Source organism: Pseudorca crassidens, chromosome 8, assembly GCF_039906515.1.
Source record: "Pseudorca crassidens isolate mPseCra1 chromosome 8, mPseCra1.hap1, whole genome shotgun sequence".
NCBI lineage: Eukaryota > Metazoa > Chordata > Mammalia > Artiodactyla > Delphinidae > Pseudorca > Pseudorca crassidens.
The window spans coordinates 29,383,282-29,402,137 of NC_090303.1; the positions used below are offsets into that span (position 1 = coordinate 29,383,282).

Consider the following 18,856-nt stretch of genomic DNA (forward strand, 5'->3'; position numbering starts at 1 on the left):
CTTCTACTCTATTTCTCCAACATGTTTTCCCCCATCCTAGCTGGACAAGGAAATAATAAAACTTGCAGTCCAAATACAAACTATTTAATTAAAGTGTTAACAATAATTTACATTTACTCATCCATTTTGGACTAATTCAAATCCCATGCACAACATGTGATCTTTTATCCCCCTCCCTGAATTCCTATGTGATCTGTCTCATTATTTTGGACATTTAAAATTTTTCTGACTTGTCTTATTTTAACTGTGTTATGTCTTATCTTCCTAAGTAGGGCATGAGCAATGACAAGACCTGAGTGTTATATTCTGTTAGACGTTCTTAGCACCAAGAGTAGATACTCAAATTTTTCTATGAAAATAATAAACAAACAAAAAACCCTGACTAAAGTAGGACAAAATAAAGAAAATTATTCAAAGTTCAGTTACTAAAAACTATTCCAAGTTTTACTTCTACAAACACATACAATAAATTTCAATCCCAGAGACTGACAAAACCAAATCAATCAAAGCAGCATTATTCTAGACATAATTCTGCTAGAAAATACTTTCAATGACACTTGTCATATTTAGTTATTTGATTTTTTAAAAATATGTTCTCTGTACATTAAATATTTACTGGATAATGCTAAAAACTAGTACTACAGAATAATGATGTAGTCTTTAATTCTCTGAGTTAAGTTGTAATGTATTCCCTCCTGACGATGTCACCCTCAACAACAGTTAACAATACTGAAGGGAGAAAACTGACAGAGTATCAGCAAATGTGAAGAAATCTGCAGCAGATTAGATTTTACAAAACTTAGATTAAATAATCATAGAGAAGTTTTATAGAGGCAAATGAACTCTTACATAAGCAAGAGAAGTATTTGTACATGTTAGCAGATTTTTCAATCTTTACAATGCAGTGTGGAGAAAAATTATTTCAAGGATTTTTACTTGCAATGAATGCTTTCCAAGATATCTCCTGAAAGAAAAATAAATCCTTCCAGAAAATTTCCTTGTAGAACTAGCTAATCTTTATAATTTTCTCTGGAGAGAAAATATACACTCTTCTTTCTGATTGTCTGAGAAACCTTTTATGATTGCTTCAAGAAATCTACATTAATTAGAAAAAAAAGTCCCCTAAGCAAATTATTTTTTTTCAGAAAACTTGTTTTCTACTCCCTCTCTTTAAGTGTAGTGATCAACGTGATTGATTCCTGAACACTTCTTCCACCTAAAGCAGTTGATTCATATAAGCAAATCATAGTTTCCCCATCACTCTTTCAAGTAAGCTTAAGAATTGGAATTGACATGTTCCTGGCCAATGAGATGTGAGGGAGAGTTCTTTAAAAGGTTTCCTTGGTGGGCTTCCCTGGTGGCGCAGTGGTTGAGAGTCCGCCTGCTGATGCAGGGGACATGGGTTCGTGCCCCAGTCCGGGAAGATCCCACATGCCCGTGGAGCAGCTGGGCCCGTGAGCCATGGCCGCTGAGCCTGAGTGTCCAGAGCCTGTGCTCTGCAACGGGAGAGGCCACAACAGTGAGACGCCCGCATACCGCAAGGAAAAAAAAAAAAAAAAAGGTTTCCTTGCTCCTAAGGATAAGACATAGTGAGTAATGGTCTTTTATTCCTTTACATTTCCTTGTCTGAATGTGACTCATGAAACTGTTATAGCCACTTTGCTACCAACCTAAGGATAATGCCAACACCAACAATGGCAGACAGAAGAGACAGAAAGAACTGGATTATTCACAACATTGTTAAGTAGATGATATTACCATTTACATAGCCACTCAAACTCTGTACATTATTCTTATTCTATAATATAACAAATTTCCTTATTTTTTACCAGCCCAAGTAAGATGTCTTTTAAGCTGACAGCACACTAATTGATTAAAGAGTAGTATATTGGTCTCACACTCAAGAGAAGAAAAGATAACAAAATTACCAACTCAAAAAACAAAATGAACATTATTTAGTATCCTTTATGTGTAAGACACTGTAGTATGTACTAAAGGAGAATCAGAAGTGTAGAAAAAATAGTTCCCCTATTCAAGGAGTATACAATTAAGAGGGTCATATATTTACACAAATGGATAATAACAGTTCTATCGGATAGGACATCTGACACTGGTATAAATATATAAAATGCTCTAGTAAACACAAAGAAGAGTTATGTCTCCTGAGGTAAAAGAGCAGTATTAAGTAAGTGCCTTCAAAAACAAAGAGTGAGATGAGCAAGAAAGTGAATGTCAATTTCACAAAGTTGTAGCAAAAGCACAAAACTTGAAAGCTATTCATTTTGTAACATGGCAGTTAGAGTAAAAGAAAGAGAGAAAAAGGAAAGCAGAAAGTAAAGTACTAGTGAGGGAACGAGGAAGAGTGGATAAAAATGAGACTGGAAACAGAGAAGAAATGGGTAGGAAGGGCCTTAGAAGTCAATACTGGAAACAGAGCAGAAATGGGTGGCAAGGGCCTTGAAGTTTATTCAAGTTCCTTGGAAATCAAGAACTCCCAGAAGCGTGTAAACAGGGAAGAAATATGATCAGATTTTTGTTTTCTAAGAGATAATACGATGGTCATGGTGAATGGATGAGATGGGGAGAAAAAGGAGATTCTCTTTCACAAGATAAACCCAGATGAATAATGGCTTTATCATTTATACTAGAGAAAAATATTGAAGGGCTTGCCACCTTCTCAGCATGGCCTATCGGCTGAGGCTTTTGTTGGGACTGCGTCACAGCTTGGTTCTCCCCTTGTCTAATGCTACTTCCTTAGTGATGCCCTCACAAGTGTTGATCCCAAGAACACTCCCTTACAAATATCCTATAAGCTAATCTTCATATCATAGTTGGCCTCTGGGGGAACTCAACCTACAACAAAACTGTTGGGAGTGGTTAAATACAGTTCCACATCTTTGTCCTTGGAATGGGATCACTTATGTCTGCATCTGATTACTCCATTTTGATCTAGTGTTGCGGGAATGGCATGTTGAATCAATGTGCATTATCTGTCCCAAACCTGTCCCAGAGAGGAATCCACAGGGTACCTGAACTAAAGAGAGGCCTTAGGGAACAACTCTAGAAAAAGCCTACTTAAAAATTGAGGCATCACATCCCTGGTGATGCTTATACTTGCCCTTAGGTCTATTAAGTCCCTGTAGAAATAATTTTTTTTAAAAAGATCAGAATATTACCTCTCATCAAAATCTCAGAGAGTTAAAAAAAAAATTCAGTCTACTTAATTTTTACTTTCTAGATGGAAGAAATGCCCTGAAAGGTCTAATTTTGACTTTCTCCCTCTACAGCCATTTACTCATCAAAGTTTATTAATCATATACCTGCCCCATTCATTGCAGAAGACTCAAAAATCTAGTCTGAACAGAGTAAAGATAATAACAAGGATATTATTAAATATTTATTATGAAAATACTTTTGTAAACGATTTTGCTATTACTTCTGGTGATTCCACTCTAAAGGCTTGTGACAAATATGAAATGGCAATGGCTGTTTTTCAACAGGCACTTCAAATAAACATATATCCTAAATTTTGATACTTCAAATACCCTCTATAGAATTTTTTTTTAATTTCCCAGAGGAAAAAATTCCCAACCAGTCACTCATAACTCAATTATGTGTTGTAGATTGCTTTAACTCTAAAGAATACAACGGACATCCTTCAGCCCCAGAGTCCCAACATGTGTGGTTTCTTCCACAGAGCAGTCTGGATTTTTGCGGAGGGGCACTGAGCCAACGCAAACCACGTAGGTCTAAACACTGCTAAACTACTACATCTTGACACTTACTTGCTACTGTGGAGTAAGTACCTTTTAGCACTGGTGTGATTTATATCAATTTTAAAGGTGGATACCTACATAAACATAAATTCTTACCTTTACATGCATAATCCCTTTATGAATGGTTCATTTTACAAAGATAAAGAAAAATCAGTTAGGCAGAAAATCTCTAGTACAGACCCTAATTTTATAATGTGTTCAAATGACCATTTATTTCAATAACATAATATGGGAAAGCAATATTTCACAAACATTTATTTTATTAAATATTAGCACATTTCAAGCATGGAATATGGCCAAAGAGAGATTTGCTTAAAATAGCCACAGAAGGAAGTTAGCTATCAGAATTTATTTTAAGCAATGATCTAATACACTCAGTTCAGATAAATGGACTTTTTCTTCCAATCCCTGAAGGCAGAGAACAGCACAAGAACAAATTCCCTTAAAAGTATGAATTGATTTTTGCTATCTTCTAAGACTGAGACATATTTAGAAAAATGCTTTGTTAGCTATGTAGCGTCTTTTAAAGCAAAACTGCAAAGTTGAATAGGATTTTCTTTGGACACTTTCATAAAAAGACTCATCCCCTACTAAGATATTTACTGATGATTTAGATATTAGTTGATACCATCTATAGGCTATATACTAGAAGCATGAGTACTTAAAAAAAATTCCTAAGGAAAAAATATACCCTTAAGAATAAATGGGGAGGACCTTCAAGATGGCGGAAGAGTAACAAGCAGAGATCACCTTCCTCCCCACAGATACACCAGAAATACATCTACACGTGGAACAACTCCTACAGAACACCTACTGAACCCTGGCAGAAGACCTCAGACCTCCCAAAAGGCAAGAAACTCCCCACGTACCTGGGTAGGGCAAAAGAAAAAAGAATAAACAGAGACAAAAAAATAGGGACGGGACCTGTGCCAGTGGGAGGGAGCTGTGAAGGAGAAAAGGTTTCCACACACTAGGAAGGCCCTTTGCGGGCAGAGACTGCGGGTGGCGGAGGGGGAAGCTTCGGCACCGCGGAGGCAAGCACAGCAACAGGGGTGCAGGGGGCAAAATGGAGAGATTCCCGCACAGAGGATCTGTGCCGACCGGCACTCACCAGCCTGATAGGCTTGTCTGCTCACCCGCCGGGGTGTGCGGGGCTGGGAGCTGAGGCTCGGGCTTCGGTCGGAGCACAGGGAGAGGACTGGAGTTGGTGGCGTGAACACAGCCTGAAGTGGTTAGTGCGCCACGGCTAGCCAGGACGGAGTCCAGGAAAAAGTCTGGACCTGCCGAAGAGGTAAGAGACTTTTTCTTGCCTCTTTGTTTCCAGATGCGCGAGGAGAGGGGATAAGAGCGCCACTAAAAGGAGCTCCAGAGACGGGTGAGAGCTGCGGCTATCAGCGCAGACCCCAGAGACAGGCATGAGACGCTAAGGCTGCTGCTGCTGCCACCAAGAAGCCTGTGAGCAAGTACAGGTCACTATCCACACCTCCCCTCCCGAGAGCCTGTGCAGCTCGCCACTGCCGGGGTCCCAGGATCCAGGGACAACTTCCCCAGGAGAATGCACAGCGCGCCTCAAGCTGGTGCAACGTCACAACAGCCTCTGCCGCCACAGGCTCGCCCCGCACTCCATGCCCCTCCCTCCCCCCGGCCTGAGTGAGCCAGAGCCCCCGAATCAGCAGCTCCTTTAACCCCGTTTGAGCAAAGAACAGACGCCCTCAGGCGACCTACACGCAGAGGCAGGGTCAAATACAAAGCTGAACGCAGGGAGCTGTGCGAACAAAGAAGAGAAAAGAAAATTTCTCCCAGCAGCCTCAGAAGCAGCGGATTAAAGCTCCACAATCAACTTGACGTACTCTGCATCTGTGGAATACATGAATAGATAACGAATCATCCCAAATTGAGGAGGTGGACTTTGAGAGCAAGATTTATTATTTTTTCCCCTTTTCCTTTCTGTGAGTGTGTATGTGTATGCTTCTGTGTGAGATTTTGTCTGTATAGCTTTGCTTTTACCATTTGTCCTAGGGTTCTGTCTGTCCGTTCTTTGGTTTTTTTACTTTTTAAAATTTTTTTCTTAATAATTATTTACTTTTTATTTTAATAACTTTATTTTACTTTATTTTATCCTCTTTCTTTCTTTCTTTTTACATTTTCTCCCTTTTATTCTGAGTTGTGTGGTTGAAAGGCTCTTGGTGCTCCATCCAGGAGTCAGTACTGTGCCTCTGAGGTGGGAGAGCCAACTTCAGGACACTGGTCCACAAGAGACTTCCCAGCTCCACGTAATACCAAAAGGTGAAAATCTCCCAGAGATCTCCATCTCAATGCCAAGACCCAGCTTCACTCAACGACCAGCAAGCTACAGTGCTGGACACCCTATGCCAAACAACTAGCAAGACAGAAACACAACCCCACCCATTAGCACAGAGGCTGCCTAAAATCATAATAAGGCCACAGACACCACAAAACACACCACCAGACACTGACCTGCCCACGAGAAAGACAAGATCCAGCCTCATCCACCAGAACATAGGCACTAGTCCCCTCCACCAGGAAGCCTACAAAACCCGCTGAACCAACCTTAGCCACTGAGGACAGATACCAAAAACAACGGGAACTACGAACATGCAGCCTGCAAAAAGGAGACCCCAAACACAGTAAGTTAAGCAAAATGAGAAGACAGATAAACACAGAGCAGATGAAGGAGTAAGGTGAAAACCCACCAGACCTAACAAATGAAGAGGAAATAGGCAGTCTACCTGAAAAAGAATTCAGAATAATGATAGTAAACATGATCCAAAATCTTGGAAATAGAATAGAGAAAATGCAAGAAACATTTAACAAGGACCTAGAAGAACTAAAGAGCAAACAAACAATGATGAACAACACAATAAATGAAATGAAAAATTCTCTAGAAGGAAACAATAGCAGAATAACTGAGGCAGAAGAATGGATAAGTGACCTGGAAGTTAAAATAGTGGAAATAACTCCTGCAGAGCAGAATAAAGAAAAAAGAATGAAAAGAACTGAGGACAGTCTCAGAGACCTCTGGGACAACATTAAACGCACCAACATTCAAATTATAGGCGTCCCAGAAGAAGAAGAGAAAAAGAAAGGGACTGAGAAAATAGTGAAGAGATTATAGTTGAAAACTTCCCTAATATGGGAAAGGAAATAGTTAATCAAATCCAGGAAGCACAGAGAGTCCCATACAGGATACATCCAAGGACAAACATGCCAAGACACATATTAATCAAACTGTCAAAAATTAAATACAAAGAAAACATATTCAAAGCAGCAAGGGAAAAACAACAAATAAGACACAAGGGAATCCCCATAAGGTAAACAGCTGATCTTTCAGCAGAAACTCTGCAAGCCAGAAGGGACTGGCAGGACATATTTAAAGTGATGAAGGAGAAAAACCTGCAACCAAGATTACTCTACCCAGCAAGGATCTCATTCAGATTTGATAGAGAAATTAAAACCTTTACAGACAAGTAAAAGCTGAGAGAGTTCAGCACCACCAAACCAGCTTTACAACAAATGCTAAAGGATCTTCTCTAGGCAAGAAACACAAGAGAAGGAAAAGACCTACAATAACAAACCCAAAACAATTAAGTAAATGGGAATAGGAACATACATATCGATAATTACCTTAAATGTAAATGGTTTAAATGCTCCAACCAAAAGACATAGACTGTCTGAATGGATACAAAAACAAGACCCGTATATATGCTGTCTAAACGAGACGCACTTCAGACCTACGGATACATACAGACTGAAAGTGAGGGGATGGAAAAAGATATTCCATGCACATGGAAATCAAAAGAAAGCTGGAGTAGCAATTCTCATATCAGACAAAATAGATTTTAAAATAAAGAACATTAGAAGAGACAAAGAAGGACACTACATAATGATCAAGGGATCGATCCAAGGAGAAAATATAACAATTGTAAATATTTATGCACCCAACATAGGAGCATCTCAATACATAAGGCAAATAGTAACAGCCATAAAAAGGGGAAATTGACAGTAACACATTCATAGTAGGGGACTTTAGCACCCCACTTTCACCAATGGACAGATCCTCCAAAATGAAAATAAATAAGGAAATATAAGCTTTAAATGATACATTAAAGAAGATGTACTTAATTGATATTTACAGGACATTCCATCCAAAAACAACAGAATACACATTCTTCTCAAGGGCTCATGGAACATTCTCCAGGATAGATCATATCTTGGGTCACAAATCAAGCCTTGGTAAATTTAAGAAAATTGAAATCATATCAAGTATCTTTTCTGACCACAACGCTATGAGAGTAGGTATCGATTACAGGATAAAATATGTAAAAAATACAAACACAGAGAGGCTAAACAATATACTACTTAATAACCAAGAGATCACTGAAGAAATCAAAGAGGAAATCAAAAAATACCTAGAAACAAATGACAATGAAAACACGACAACCCACAACCTATGGGATGCAGCAAAAGCAGTTTTAAGAGGGACGTTTATAGCAATGCAATCCTACCTAAGAAACAAGAAACATCTCAAACAACCTAACCTTACACCTAAAGCAATTAGAGAAAGAAGAACAAAAAAACCCAAAGTTAGCAGAAGGAAAGAAATCATAAAGATCAGATAAGAAATAAATGAAAAAGAAATAAAGGAAACAATAGCAAAGATCAATAAATCTAAAAGCTGGTTCTTTCAGAAGATAAACAAAACTGATAAACCATTAGCCAGACTCATCAAGAAAAAAAGGGAGAAGACTCAAATCAATAGAATTAGAAATGAAAAAGAATTAACAACTGACACTGCAGAAATACAAAGGATCATGAGAGATTACTACAAGCAACTCTATGCCAATAAAATGGACAACCTGGAAGAAATGGACAAATTGTTAGAAATGCACAACCTGCCAAGACTGAATCAGGAAGAAATAGAAAATATGAACAGACCAATCACAAGCACTGAAATTGAAACTGTGATTAAAAATCTTGCAACAAACAAAAGCCCAGGACCAGATGGCTTCACAGGCGAATTCTATCAAACATTTAAAGAAGAGATAACACCTACCCTTCTCAAGCTCTTCCAAAATATAGCAGAGGGAGGAACACTCCCAAACTCATTCTACGAGGCCACCATCACCCTGATACCAAAACCAGACAAAGATGTCACAAAGAAAGAAAACTACAGGCCAATGTCACTGCTGAACATAGATTCAAAAATCCTCAACAAAATACTAGCAAACAGAATCCAACAGCACCTTAAAGGATCATACACCATGATCAAGTGGGGTTTATCCCAGGAATGCAAGGATTCTTCAGTATACGCAAATCAATCAATGTGATACACCATATTAACAAATTGAAGGAGAAAAACCATATACAATCATTTCAATTGATGCAGAGAAAGCTTTTGACAAAATTCAACACCCATTTATGATAAAAACCCTCCAGAAAGTAAGCATAGAAGGAACTTTCCTCAACATGATAAAGGCCATATATGACAAACCCACAGCCAACATCGTTCTCAATGGTGAAAAACTGAAACCCTTTCCACTAAGGTCAGGAACAAGGCAACGTTGCCCACTCTCACCACTATTATTCAACATTGCTTTGGAAATTTTAGCCACACCAATCAGAGAAGAAACAGAAATAAAAAGGAATCCAAATCGGAAAAGAAGTAAACCTGTCACTGTTTGCAGATGACATGATACTGTACATAGAGAATCCTAAAGATGCTACCAGAAAAGATGCTACTATTAGAGCTAGTCAATGAATTTGGTAAAGTAGCAGGATACAAAATTAATGCACAGAAATCTCTGGCGTTCCTATACACTAATGATGAAAAATCTGCAAGTGTAATTAAGAAAACACTCCCATTTACAATTGTAACAAAAAGAATAAAATATCTAGGAATAAACCTAATGAAGGAGACAAAACACCTGTATGCAGAAAATTATAAGACACTGATGAAAGAAATTAAAGATGATACAAATAGATGGAGAGGTATACCATGTTCTTGGATTGGAAGAATCAATATTGGGAAAATGACTCTACTACCCAAAGCAATCTACAGATTCAATGCAATCCCTGTCAAACTACCAATGGCATTTTTCACAGAAGTAGAACAAAAAATTTCACAATTTGTGTGGAAACACAGAAGACTCCAAATAGCCAAAGCAATCTTGAGAACGAAAAACGGAGCTGGAGGAATCAGGCTTCCTGACTTCAGACTATACTACAAAGCTACAGTAATCAAGACAGTATGGTACTGGCACAAAAACAGAAATATAGATCAATGGAACAGGATAGAAACCCCAGAGATAAACCCACGCACATATGGTCACCTTATCTTTGATGAAGGAGGCAAGAATATTCAGTGGAGAAAAGACAGCCTCGTCAATAAGTGGTGCTGGGAAAACTGGATAGCTACATGTAAAAGATTGAAATTAGAACACTCCCTATCACCATACACAAAAATGAATTCAAAATGGATTAAGGACCTAAATGTAAGGCCAGACACTATCAAACTCTTAGAGGAAGACATAGGCAGAACATTCTATGACATAAATCACAGCAAGATCCTATTTGACCCATCTCCTAGAGAAATGGAAATAAAAACAAAAATAAACAAATGGGACCTAATGAAACTTCAAAGCTTTTGCACAGCAAAGGAAACCATAAACAAGACGAAAAGACAACCCTCAGAATGGGAGAAAATATTTGCAAATGAAGCAACTGACAAAGGATTAATCTCCAAAATTTACAAGCAGCTCATGCAGTTCAATATCAAAAAAAAAAAAAAAAAAAAAACCCAATCCAAAAATAGGCAGAAGATCTAAATAGACTTTTCTCCAAAGAAGATATACAGATTGCCAACAAACACATGAAAGAATGCTCAACATCATTAATCATTAGAGAAATGCAAATCAAAACTACAATGAGATATCATCTCACACCAGTCAGAATAGCCATCATCAAAAAATCTACAAACCATAAATGCTGGAGAGGGTGTGGAGAAAAGGGAACCCTCTTGCACTGTTGGTGGGAATGTAAATTGGTACAGCCACTATGGAGAACAGTATGGAGGTTCCTTAAGAAACTGAACAAATTACCATACAACCCAGCAATCCCAATACTGGGCATATACCCTGAGAAAATCATAATTCAAAAAGAGTCATGTACCAAAATGTTCATTGCAGCTCTATTTACAATAGCCAGGACATGGAAGCAACCTAAGTGTCCATCGACAGATGAATGGATAAAGAAGATGTGGTACATATATACAATGGAATATTACTCAGCCATAAAAAGAAACAAAGTTGAGTTATTTGTAGTGAGGTGGATGGACCTAGAGTCTGTCCTACAGAGTGAAGTAAGTCAGAAAGAGGAAAAACAAATACCGTATGCTAACACATATATATGGAATCTAAGAGAAAAAGAAAAGTTTATGAAGAACCTAGGGGCAAGACAGGAATAAAGACACAGACCTACTAGAGAATGGACTTGAGGATATGGGGAGGGGGAAGGGTAAGCTGGGACAAACTGAGAGAGTGGCACGGACACATATACACTACCAAACGTAAAATAGATAGGTAGTGGGAAGTAGCCGCATAGCACAGGGAGATCAGCTGGGTGCTTTGTGACCACCTAGAGGGGTCGGATAGGGAGGGTGGGAGGGCGGGTGACACAAGAGGGAAGAGATATGGGAACATATGTATAGGTATAACTGATTCACTTTGTTATAAAGCAGAAACTAACACACCATTCTAAAGCAATTATACTCCAATAAAGATGTTTAAAAAAAAAAAGCATGGAATGGAGCTAAAATGGCAGAATGAAAGGACAAGTTTTTCAAATTCTAGCACATAATCAGCTGTTTATTCCACCTTACTGTAAACAATATCTAGGCTGCAGAATAATTCCAAAACAAATAAGATAACCTTATGAGTTTGTGTGTCTGGAATAACACAAGTCAAGAACAACTACTGGAAATATTTTAGCCCTCATTCTTCTTCTAGAAACACAGATTACATGGAATGCATGTGTATACATTTGCATTCAAAGATTATTTCTTTATCATACCTGAGCATTCATAAAACATTATTCCTTTTCCTTTGGTGGACCTCAAAAATGTGTGGAAGTACTACTTAAAAATTAAGTGATTAGAAGAGCAAAAACATTGTTTCTAATGCATGTGTTCATTAAGTGATAGTAACACATATGGTGACAAATATTTTGCCTATGTAGACTGAAGCCCTGAGTGCTGATATAATTCAAATAACTGGACAACTGATATTTATTTTACTGACTCAAAATTAGAGGGTTAAGTTAAAGTGGTCATTGTAGGTGAAAGCCGTATGAAGCTTCAAAGTCCAAGAATGACCTACACATAACTCTGAATGGGAAGAAGTCTCTATAAACTCAGTGTTGGGAACTATTGACCTGAAAGTTTGAAATGGCTCCTTGTATTTCTTTTGCAGTAGTATTTCTTCTGCCAAAGAAGAGAAAGAAAAACAATCAAAGATACCTCATAGATGCAGAATAGGTCATATATTATGTCTTCTCATCAGTCATTCAACTCTTCTAGTCTTGGTATCCATTTTTGTTTGCATAGATATTGATATTTACTAAATTACTGGCTAACAATAATTGATAGAACAGTGTGACAGTCTTTTCTTTGGGTATCACAGTGCTAGTTGAAAATGTAGGATACAACAGCAGTTGCTTTTTGGGTTTTGAATTACTAGTATATATTTCTTTTAAGTGCTAAGATTGTTCTTAATGAGCCCACAAGTGAGGCATTATTCATCTTCCCTACCTGAACGTGACTGAGCCATAGAAGAAACTTGCTCAGATATAAAAGGAGAGTGTGGAGAAACCAATGTGGTGCTAAAATGCTACCAGAGCCACACTATCATTAAGTATGCTTATTCATTGAAAATTAATAAAAACTTAATTTTACAATAATTGCTATAGATATAAATGTTAATATTTCATGAATAACTCATTTTCCAGCTTTTAAATCCAAAACTTTGCATTTCTGTTATGTAAAGTAGTATCCATTTACTAACTTTTCATGCCTTTCATTCAGATTTTCAAAGGTTTTAGTATTACACTCACTCTTGTACTTAAATCCATAAAAATCCAAAAACATGTATCAGAGGCAATAAGTTCTTTTAACATGTTCTTTTTTGACATGTAAATGACCTACTGCATTTGACACTGAATCACTTAAAACAAAACAAAAGTGAAGGAAAAGGGCATAGATGAAAATAAATGCATTCAGTAAACTATATAGAAATAAACTGACCTTCTTAAAATTTTTGTTTATGTCAACCAGACTGAGCAGGAAGATGTGGTCCTTGGCTCCCAGCAGCAGCCTGCCCCTCTCCTCATCTAACAAAGTGGTTTGGAAATCCAGTCCTTCCGATGAGCCCAAAAAGGGAATACAGCTATTTGAAAGCAGCAAGTCTACGGGGAAGTAAAAGAAGGATAAAAAGAAAGAAAAAATTCTGAATAAGCAAAATCTTTATTTGCCTCCATACACACACCGTTCCACTTTGTAAATGCATATACACAGCATGAAAGCTCCAATTTAGATATATGAAAACAATATACAGTTTTTAGCACATACTCATTTAGCAAGAGATGGAACTTATATTTGTATTTTATTGACATGTTTATCTTATTATCAAAAATGAATATAAAACATGTTAACACGAAAGCAATAAATGCAAAATTTCTCACAACGCTGTTTTACCTTTTTTTAAAATACCTTTTTTAAAGTAAATCTATTTATCTATTTTTGGCTGCATTGGGTCTTCATTGCTGCACATGGGCTTTCTCTAGTTGCCGCAGGTAAGCGGGGGCTACCCTTCATTGCGGTGTCCAGGTAGTCGTGGTGCACGGGCTTAGTTGCTCCACGGAACGTGGGATCTTCCCGGACCAGGGTTCAAACCTGTGTCTCCTGCATTGGCAGGCAGAGTCTTAACCACTGCGCCACCAGGGAAGTCCCTGCCTTCTTAAGTTATAAATTAAAGCATCTACCAACTACAGTAAGATTTGCAAACTGATCAAAGTATCAATGTATGCAAAGTAAGCAGCAAACTAAGTGTGTGATAAATCTCAGGCATTTTTTCTCCCTTCTACTTTTTTTTTTTTTTTTTTTTTTTTTTTTTTTTTGCTGTGTGCGGGCCTCTCACTGTTGTGTCCTCTCCCGTTGCGAGCACAGGCTCCGAACGCGCAGGCTCAGCGGCCATGGCCCACGGGCCCAGCCGCTCCGCGGCATGTGGGATCCTCCCGGACCGGGGCACGAACCCGTGCCCCCTGCATCGGCAGGCGGACTCCCAACCACTGCGCCACCAGGGAAGCCCCCTTCTACTTTTGATAGTGTTCAGATTGACCCCATGTCTGGAAGATTACATGGCGCCTATTTCACATATACAGTAAGATGTAAACAAAGAAGCAATGGATTCTGAAGGAGATGTGATCCTGAACCAGTGATGGAATCAGAATTATAAAGCAAGAAGGGACCTTAAAAATCAATTAATGCAAATTCATGATGTTATAAATGGAGGTGTTTAATTCCATCAAGATGAAGCCACATGCCCTAAAGTCACAAAACTATGGTGGCAAAGCTGATAACATAACCTCAATCCCAGTCTCCATTTATCTTTGGTTTGTTACCGGGCCTAATTCTTTGTTCTGGTTATAATTGTGATATGAACAGATTCCTATTTAAATTTAGGTCTGAGGGTTAGTGGTTAGGACTCCACGCTCCCACTGCTGAGGGCACAGGTTCAATCTCTGGTCAAGGAACTAAGATCCCGCAAGCCATGTGGCATGGCCAAAAAAAACAAAAACCAAAAATAAAACCAAACAAAATAAATAAATAAATTTAGGTCTGAGTTTACAGGAGCCCAAATCTTTTCAATATGTTTCACCCCAAGTACAAAACATACCCTCTCATTTTCTACAACCCTAGACTATTAAATACCAATAAGATAATAATATCACTCATCACTTTTATTAAAGTCCATTATGTTACTGGACTTTAAAACTAAATCATTATGTTCAAGCAATTCATTATCAATTAATGAGAAAAGTAAAAAGAGACGATGTCTTAGAAACAGGCATCAAGATGCTTCCGAAATGTGTAATGGCAGTTTTCAATCTCTGTAAAATGGATATTTGAGTCCCTTAAATTTAAAGCCTATATATTCCATCCATCAACTGTGGGCTTTATTACTATTTGATGTTTTTGAGAATTCCTGTCACTCTACTTTTCTAATTTACAATGATTAAATGTTACTTCTTTTAGTCACTGAGATAGATTTTTTGTCTTAGTTTTGACAAACTAAAAGGTCATATGCTGAAGAAGACACGATACTATTTGAATTCTCAAGTGAGTGTGGCTTTACCAAACATAAATGTCTTATTAATATTTATGAATCATGCTTTGTGCACCCTGGATCGAAGTCTTAACTCTACACGAATTATTTTTCTACTAAAGTTAAATAAAACCTTAAGCGTTTTTCAGACCAAAGACACAATGGGATAATATATTTTAGCATCTTCAAATGTAGTAATAAGCCTATTTTTCAGGGCTGATATCCAGTAAATATTCCATATTGATTGCAAAGTAGAACAGAAGGGAAAAGAATGGAACCAAGAGAACAGACAAGACAGATACGATCTAAAGCTTAAAAAGAGAAAACATTTCACACAAACCTTTATTCAATCAGGCAATTCTGTATCTTCCATGGGATTTCCCCTTGTTTAACTAAGAATGAAATGGGCAAAATGGAAGTATGTAAAGGGATTTCCAAGAGGATATCTTGACCCAACTAATAGAGGAAAGTAGGTTTTAGGTTATAAATCCATACTATTTCAAGTGTCCACAGATTATAATCAACTATTTTGAACTATGCATTGCAATGTTAATTACAAAATGAAACATGGCTAAGCCTAATAAGCAGGAGTGTGAGCTTTAGGCCCAGATCAGCTGCGTCATATCCTAGTTTTGCAACTCTGGCTGTGTGATCGAGGACAACAAATTTAAACTCTCTGTGCCTTGGTTTTCTCATCTATAAAGTAATTCTCATGATGATTAAAGGAGGTAATTTATATAAAGTTCTTAGAACAATGCCTTGAAAATAGGAAAAGTTCAAAAAACATTAACTGTTACTTTGAATATTAAACTCCGGTTTGGGCCAAATAAGTTCTATTAAAGAGTATTATCTCATCTTCCATTAAATCTGACTTATGAAGACTAGAACAGCTCTATGTTTTTTAAAATAATATTTGAATAACATTAAAAAGCTACTCTGTCCACAAATATTTATAAGCTTCTAGTACGTGTTAAGTATTGAACATGCTGCTTAAGGTTATGGAATGGCTGAGTCCTACCATCAAGGAGCTCACAGATCCCTGTGCAAATAGATATGCACAGACAGTACAACATATGCATAGACAATACAACATAAGCACAATAAATTATAATACAAGTGTATACAAAATGTTAACAAATCTTTCAAGTAATTAATTGTGCATCGCCTTACAAAAGGAGGTGATACTTGTGAACAGTCTTGAAGGACAGACAGAAGCTTTACAGGAAAAACATAAAGAAAAGTTTATTCCAAGCAGAAGAGTGCTAGGATGTACAAGGGTACACACCATCGTATATTATACTTGCGTACTGCATGTTTAATGCTATCTCCTACTATGGGGTATGAGTTCCTTCAGGGCCAAGACCAGGCCTTACTTATCTTGGAAACCCCAGCACGTATCTCAGAGTCTGAGACAAATCAAGCACTTTAATAAATTTGGGGAATTGCAGTAGTTCAGTATGCTGGAACAGAGAGAAGAGGCAGGGGCAGTGAGAAGTGAGGATGCCTCCAGGTAATTAGGGCATAAGATGGCAGGCTGCGGAGGTCGGGTATTATGTAGGTAACTGAAAGCCACTAAAGTATTTTGTGCAGGAAACGTGACAGAGACTATAGCTGAATATTACAAAAATAAGTCTGGCTGCAGTGTTCAGGATGGATGAGAATCAGGAAAGATGGGGGCAGAGAGCCTCCCCAGAAGTTTCTGAAACGTGATGAGTCCCTGAATTATGGCAGTGCTAACGGGAAGAGGACGACATTTAAGAATCTTGCGTCTCATTTTCCGTCTCTACGCAAACAGTGAGAAAAATAAAGTTGAGGTCATCATTTGCTTTATTTTCTTTTACCATAATTAATTCTATTGGTTTTAGTTTCAAACAAATTTGACAAGGAAAAACAGCTGCAAAAATAGTGACTAACCTGAAGCATTATCACTTCAAAATGATTTAACGTTGCCTTGTAACAATGTTAGCATCAGAACGATTAAAGCATGCTTCCCAGATGCTTTGTAGCCAAACTAAATAACAAGACTTAGGCATTACATATGAAAATTTCTCAGGCTGATGCACACATTTTGAAAAGACCTTGGGACAGGGATTGGAACAGGTTCCCTCTTCCCCAAACAGTTTATCTTTCTTGCATTTCTGCCAAACCAAGCAAAGTCATTTTTGTTTCCACGGGATCATTCAGCCCAGGAAAAAAAAAGTTAAATCCCGAGTCTGAATCTTAACACCTAAAGCTGATACACTCCAAGGGTTTCAGGAACCAGATATGGATGCTAGCTGTGCAGGCTGCAAACTCATGCAAGTTAAAGACTAATAATTTGGCAATATATTTCAAAGCTTTATTTTTTTCTTTTCTTAAACTGGCAAGTCTCAGGCACGTGATTTTTAAGATTGTCCACAGTTTATAATCCTTTTGAACAGAAACTCCGTCTTGTTTTTTTTCCCCCTTTGGTAGTGGGGTGAATGGCTTCACAAATGCCATTCAGATAGGGCCTGCTCTGTACTTACTTAGCCCGCCCCACCTTTCCTCAGACTTCTAGGTCCTAAATGCATTCTTTGTTCTATCTACCTAAACCTTTGACCGAAACTACCATAATCACTCCTTCTAGCCGTTCTTTTAGCAATTCATTGTCCTATCACCTTGTTCTCAGTTTGTAATCTCACTCAATCACCCAGGCCCTCAAATTCCCACTCTTGTTCTCAGTACATTCTTGAAAAATCTACAGCTGATTATTTCTGAAATAAACGCATCAAAGTTATGATTCATCGTTTACTCTACTAGTTTAACTATGGAAATCATGCACATGATGGATTTTAACTGAATGTCGACACAGACCAGATGTTCATAATCCATGATCAATAAACCACGGCAGGGCTTCCCTGGTGGCGCAGTGGTTGAGAGTCCGCCTGCCGATGCAGGGGACACGGCTTCGTGGCCCGGTCCGGGAAGATCCCACATGCCGCAGAGCGGCTGGGCCCGTGAGCCATGGCCGCTGAGTCTGCGCGTCCGGAGCCTGTGCTCCGCAACGGGAGAGGCCACAACAGCGAGAGGCCGGCATACCGCAAAAAATAAATAAATAAATAAACAAACAAACCACGGCAGAGCAACGGGATGGTTCTGAGGTTCAAAACTCCTATAAACAGCATGGTATTTTCCTATATTTGTACATATGTGTGCATTGCTGAAGAATATGTCCAGAGTTCATCAACATCCCCTGATATCTTACCAGAAGTCACAGGTAAATTGTATGTCTCCCACATACAGTTAATAACACATTTAGAATAATTTCTCATTTCTAACACAACAAAGTAAGTCTCTACCCTCATAAAACTAGATTTTTGAAAGCAAACAACTGACTCATCTAAGATCGCCAGGTACTGTGCGCACGCTCCAACGACTGATAACGAGTTCCACTCTCATTGACCTCATAGCCTAGTGGAGAGAAAATGCTCATCCACAACAAAAATGAGAATATACATTTTTTTTTCCAGTGGCTGGAGACTTTATTTATCTAGTTATTTATTTATTTAGGCCACACCTTGTGGCATGCGGGATGCTGGACCTTAGTTACCTGACCAGGGATCAAACCCATACCCTGGGGTTAATTCCGTGCACTGGGAGCACCGAGTCTTAACCACTGGACCATCAGGGAAGTCCCAAGAATATACTTGTGACAAAGGACAA

General features: G+C 38.2%; 1 protein-coding gene across 4 annotated transcripts in view; it reads right to left on the reverse strand.

Annotated features, from left to right (window-relative positions):
- The window catches only part of SEMA3D (semaphorin 3D), a 209,187-nt gene that overhangs the window by 98,967 nt on the left and 91,364 nt on the right, over nt 1-18,856 (reverse strand). For all 4 annotated transcript variants that reach the window (XM_067746095.1, XM_067746094.1, XM_067746093.1 and 1 more), the window contains one exon: nt 13,093-13,253. In XM_067746095.1, the coding sequence (XP_067602196.1) occupies nt 13,093-13,253 (161 nt within the window). The remainder of the gene's footprint in view (nt 1-13,092; nt 13,254-18,856) is intronic.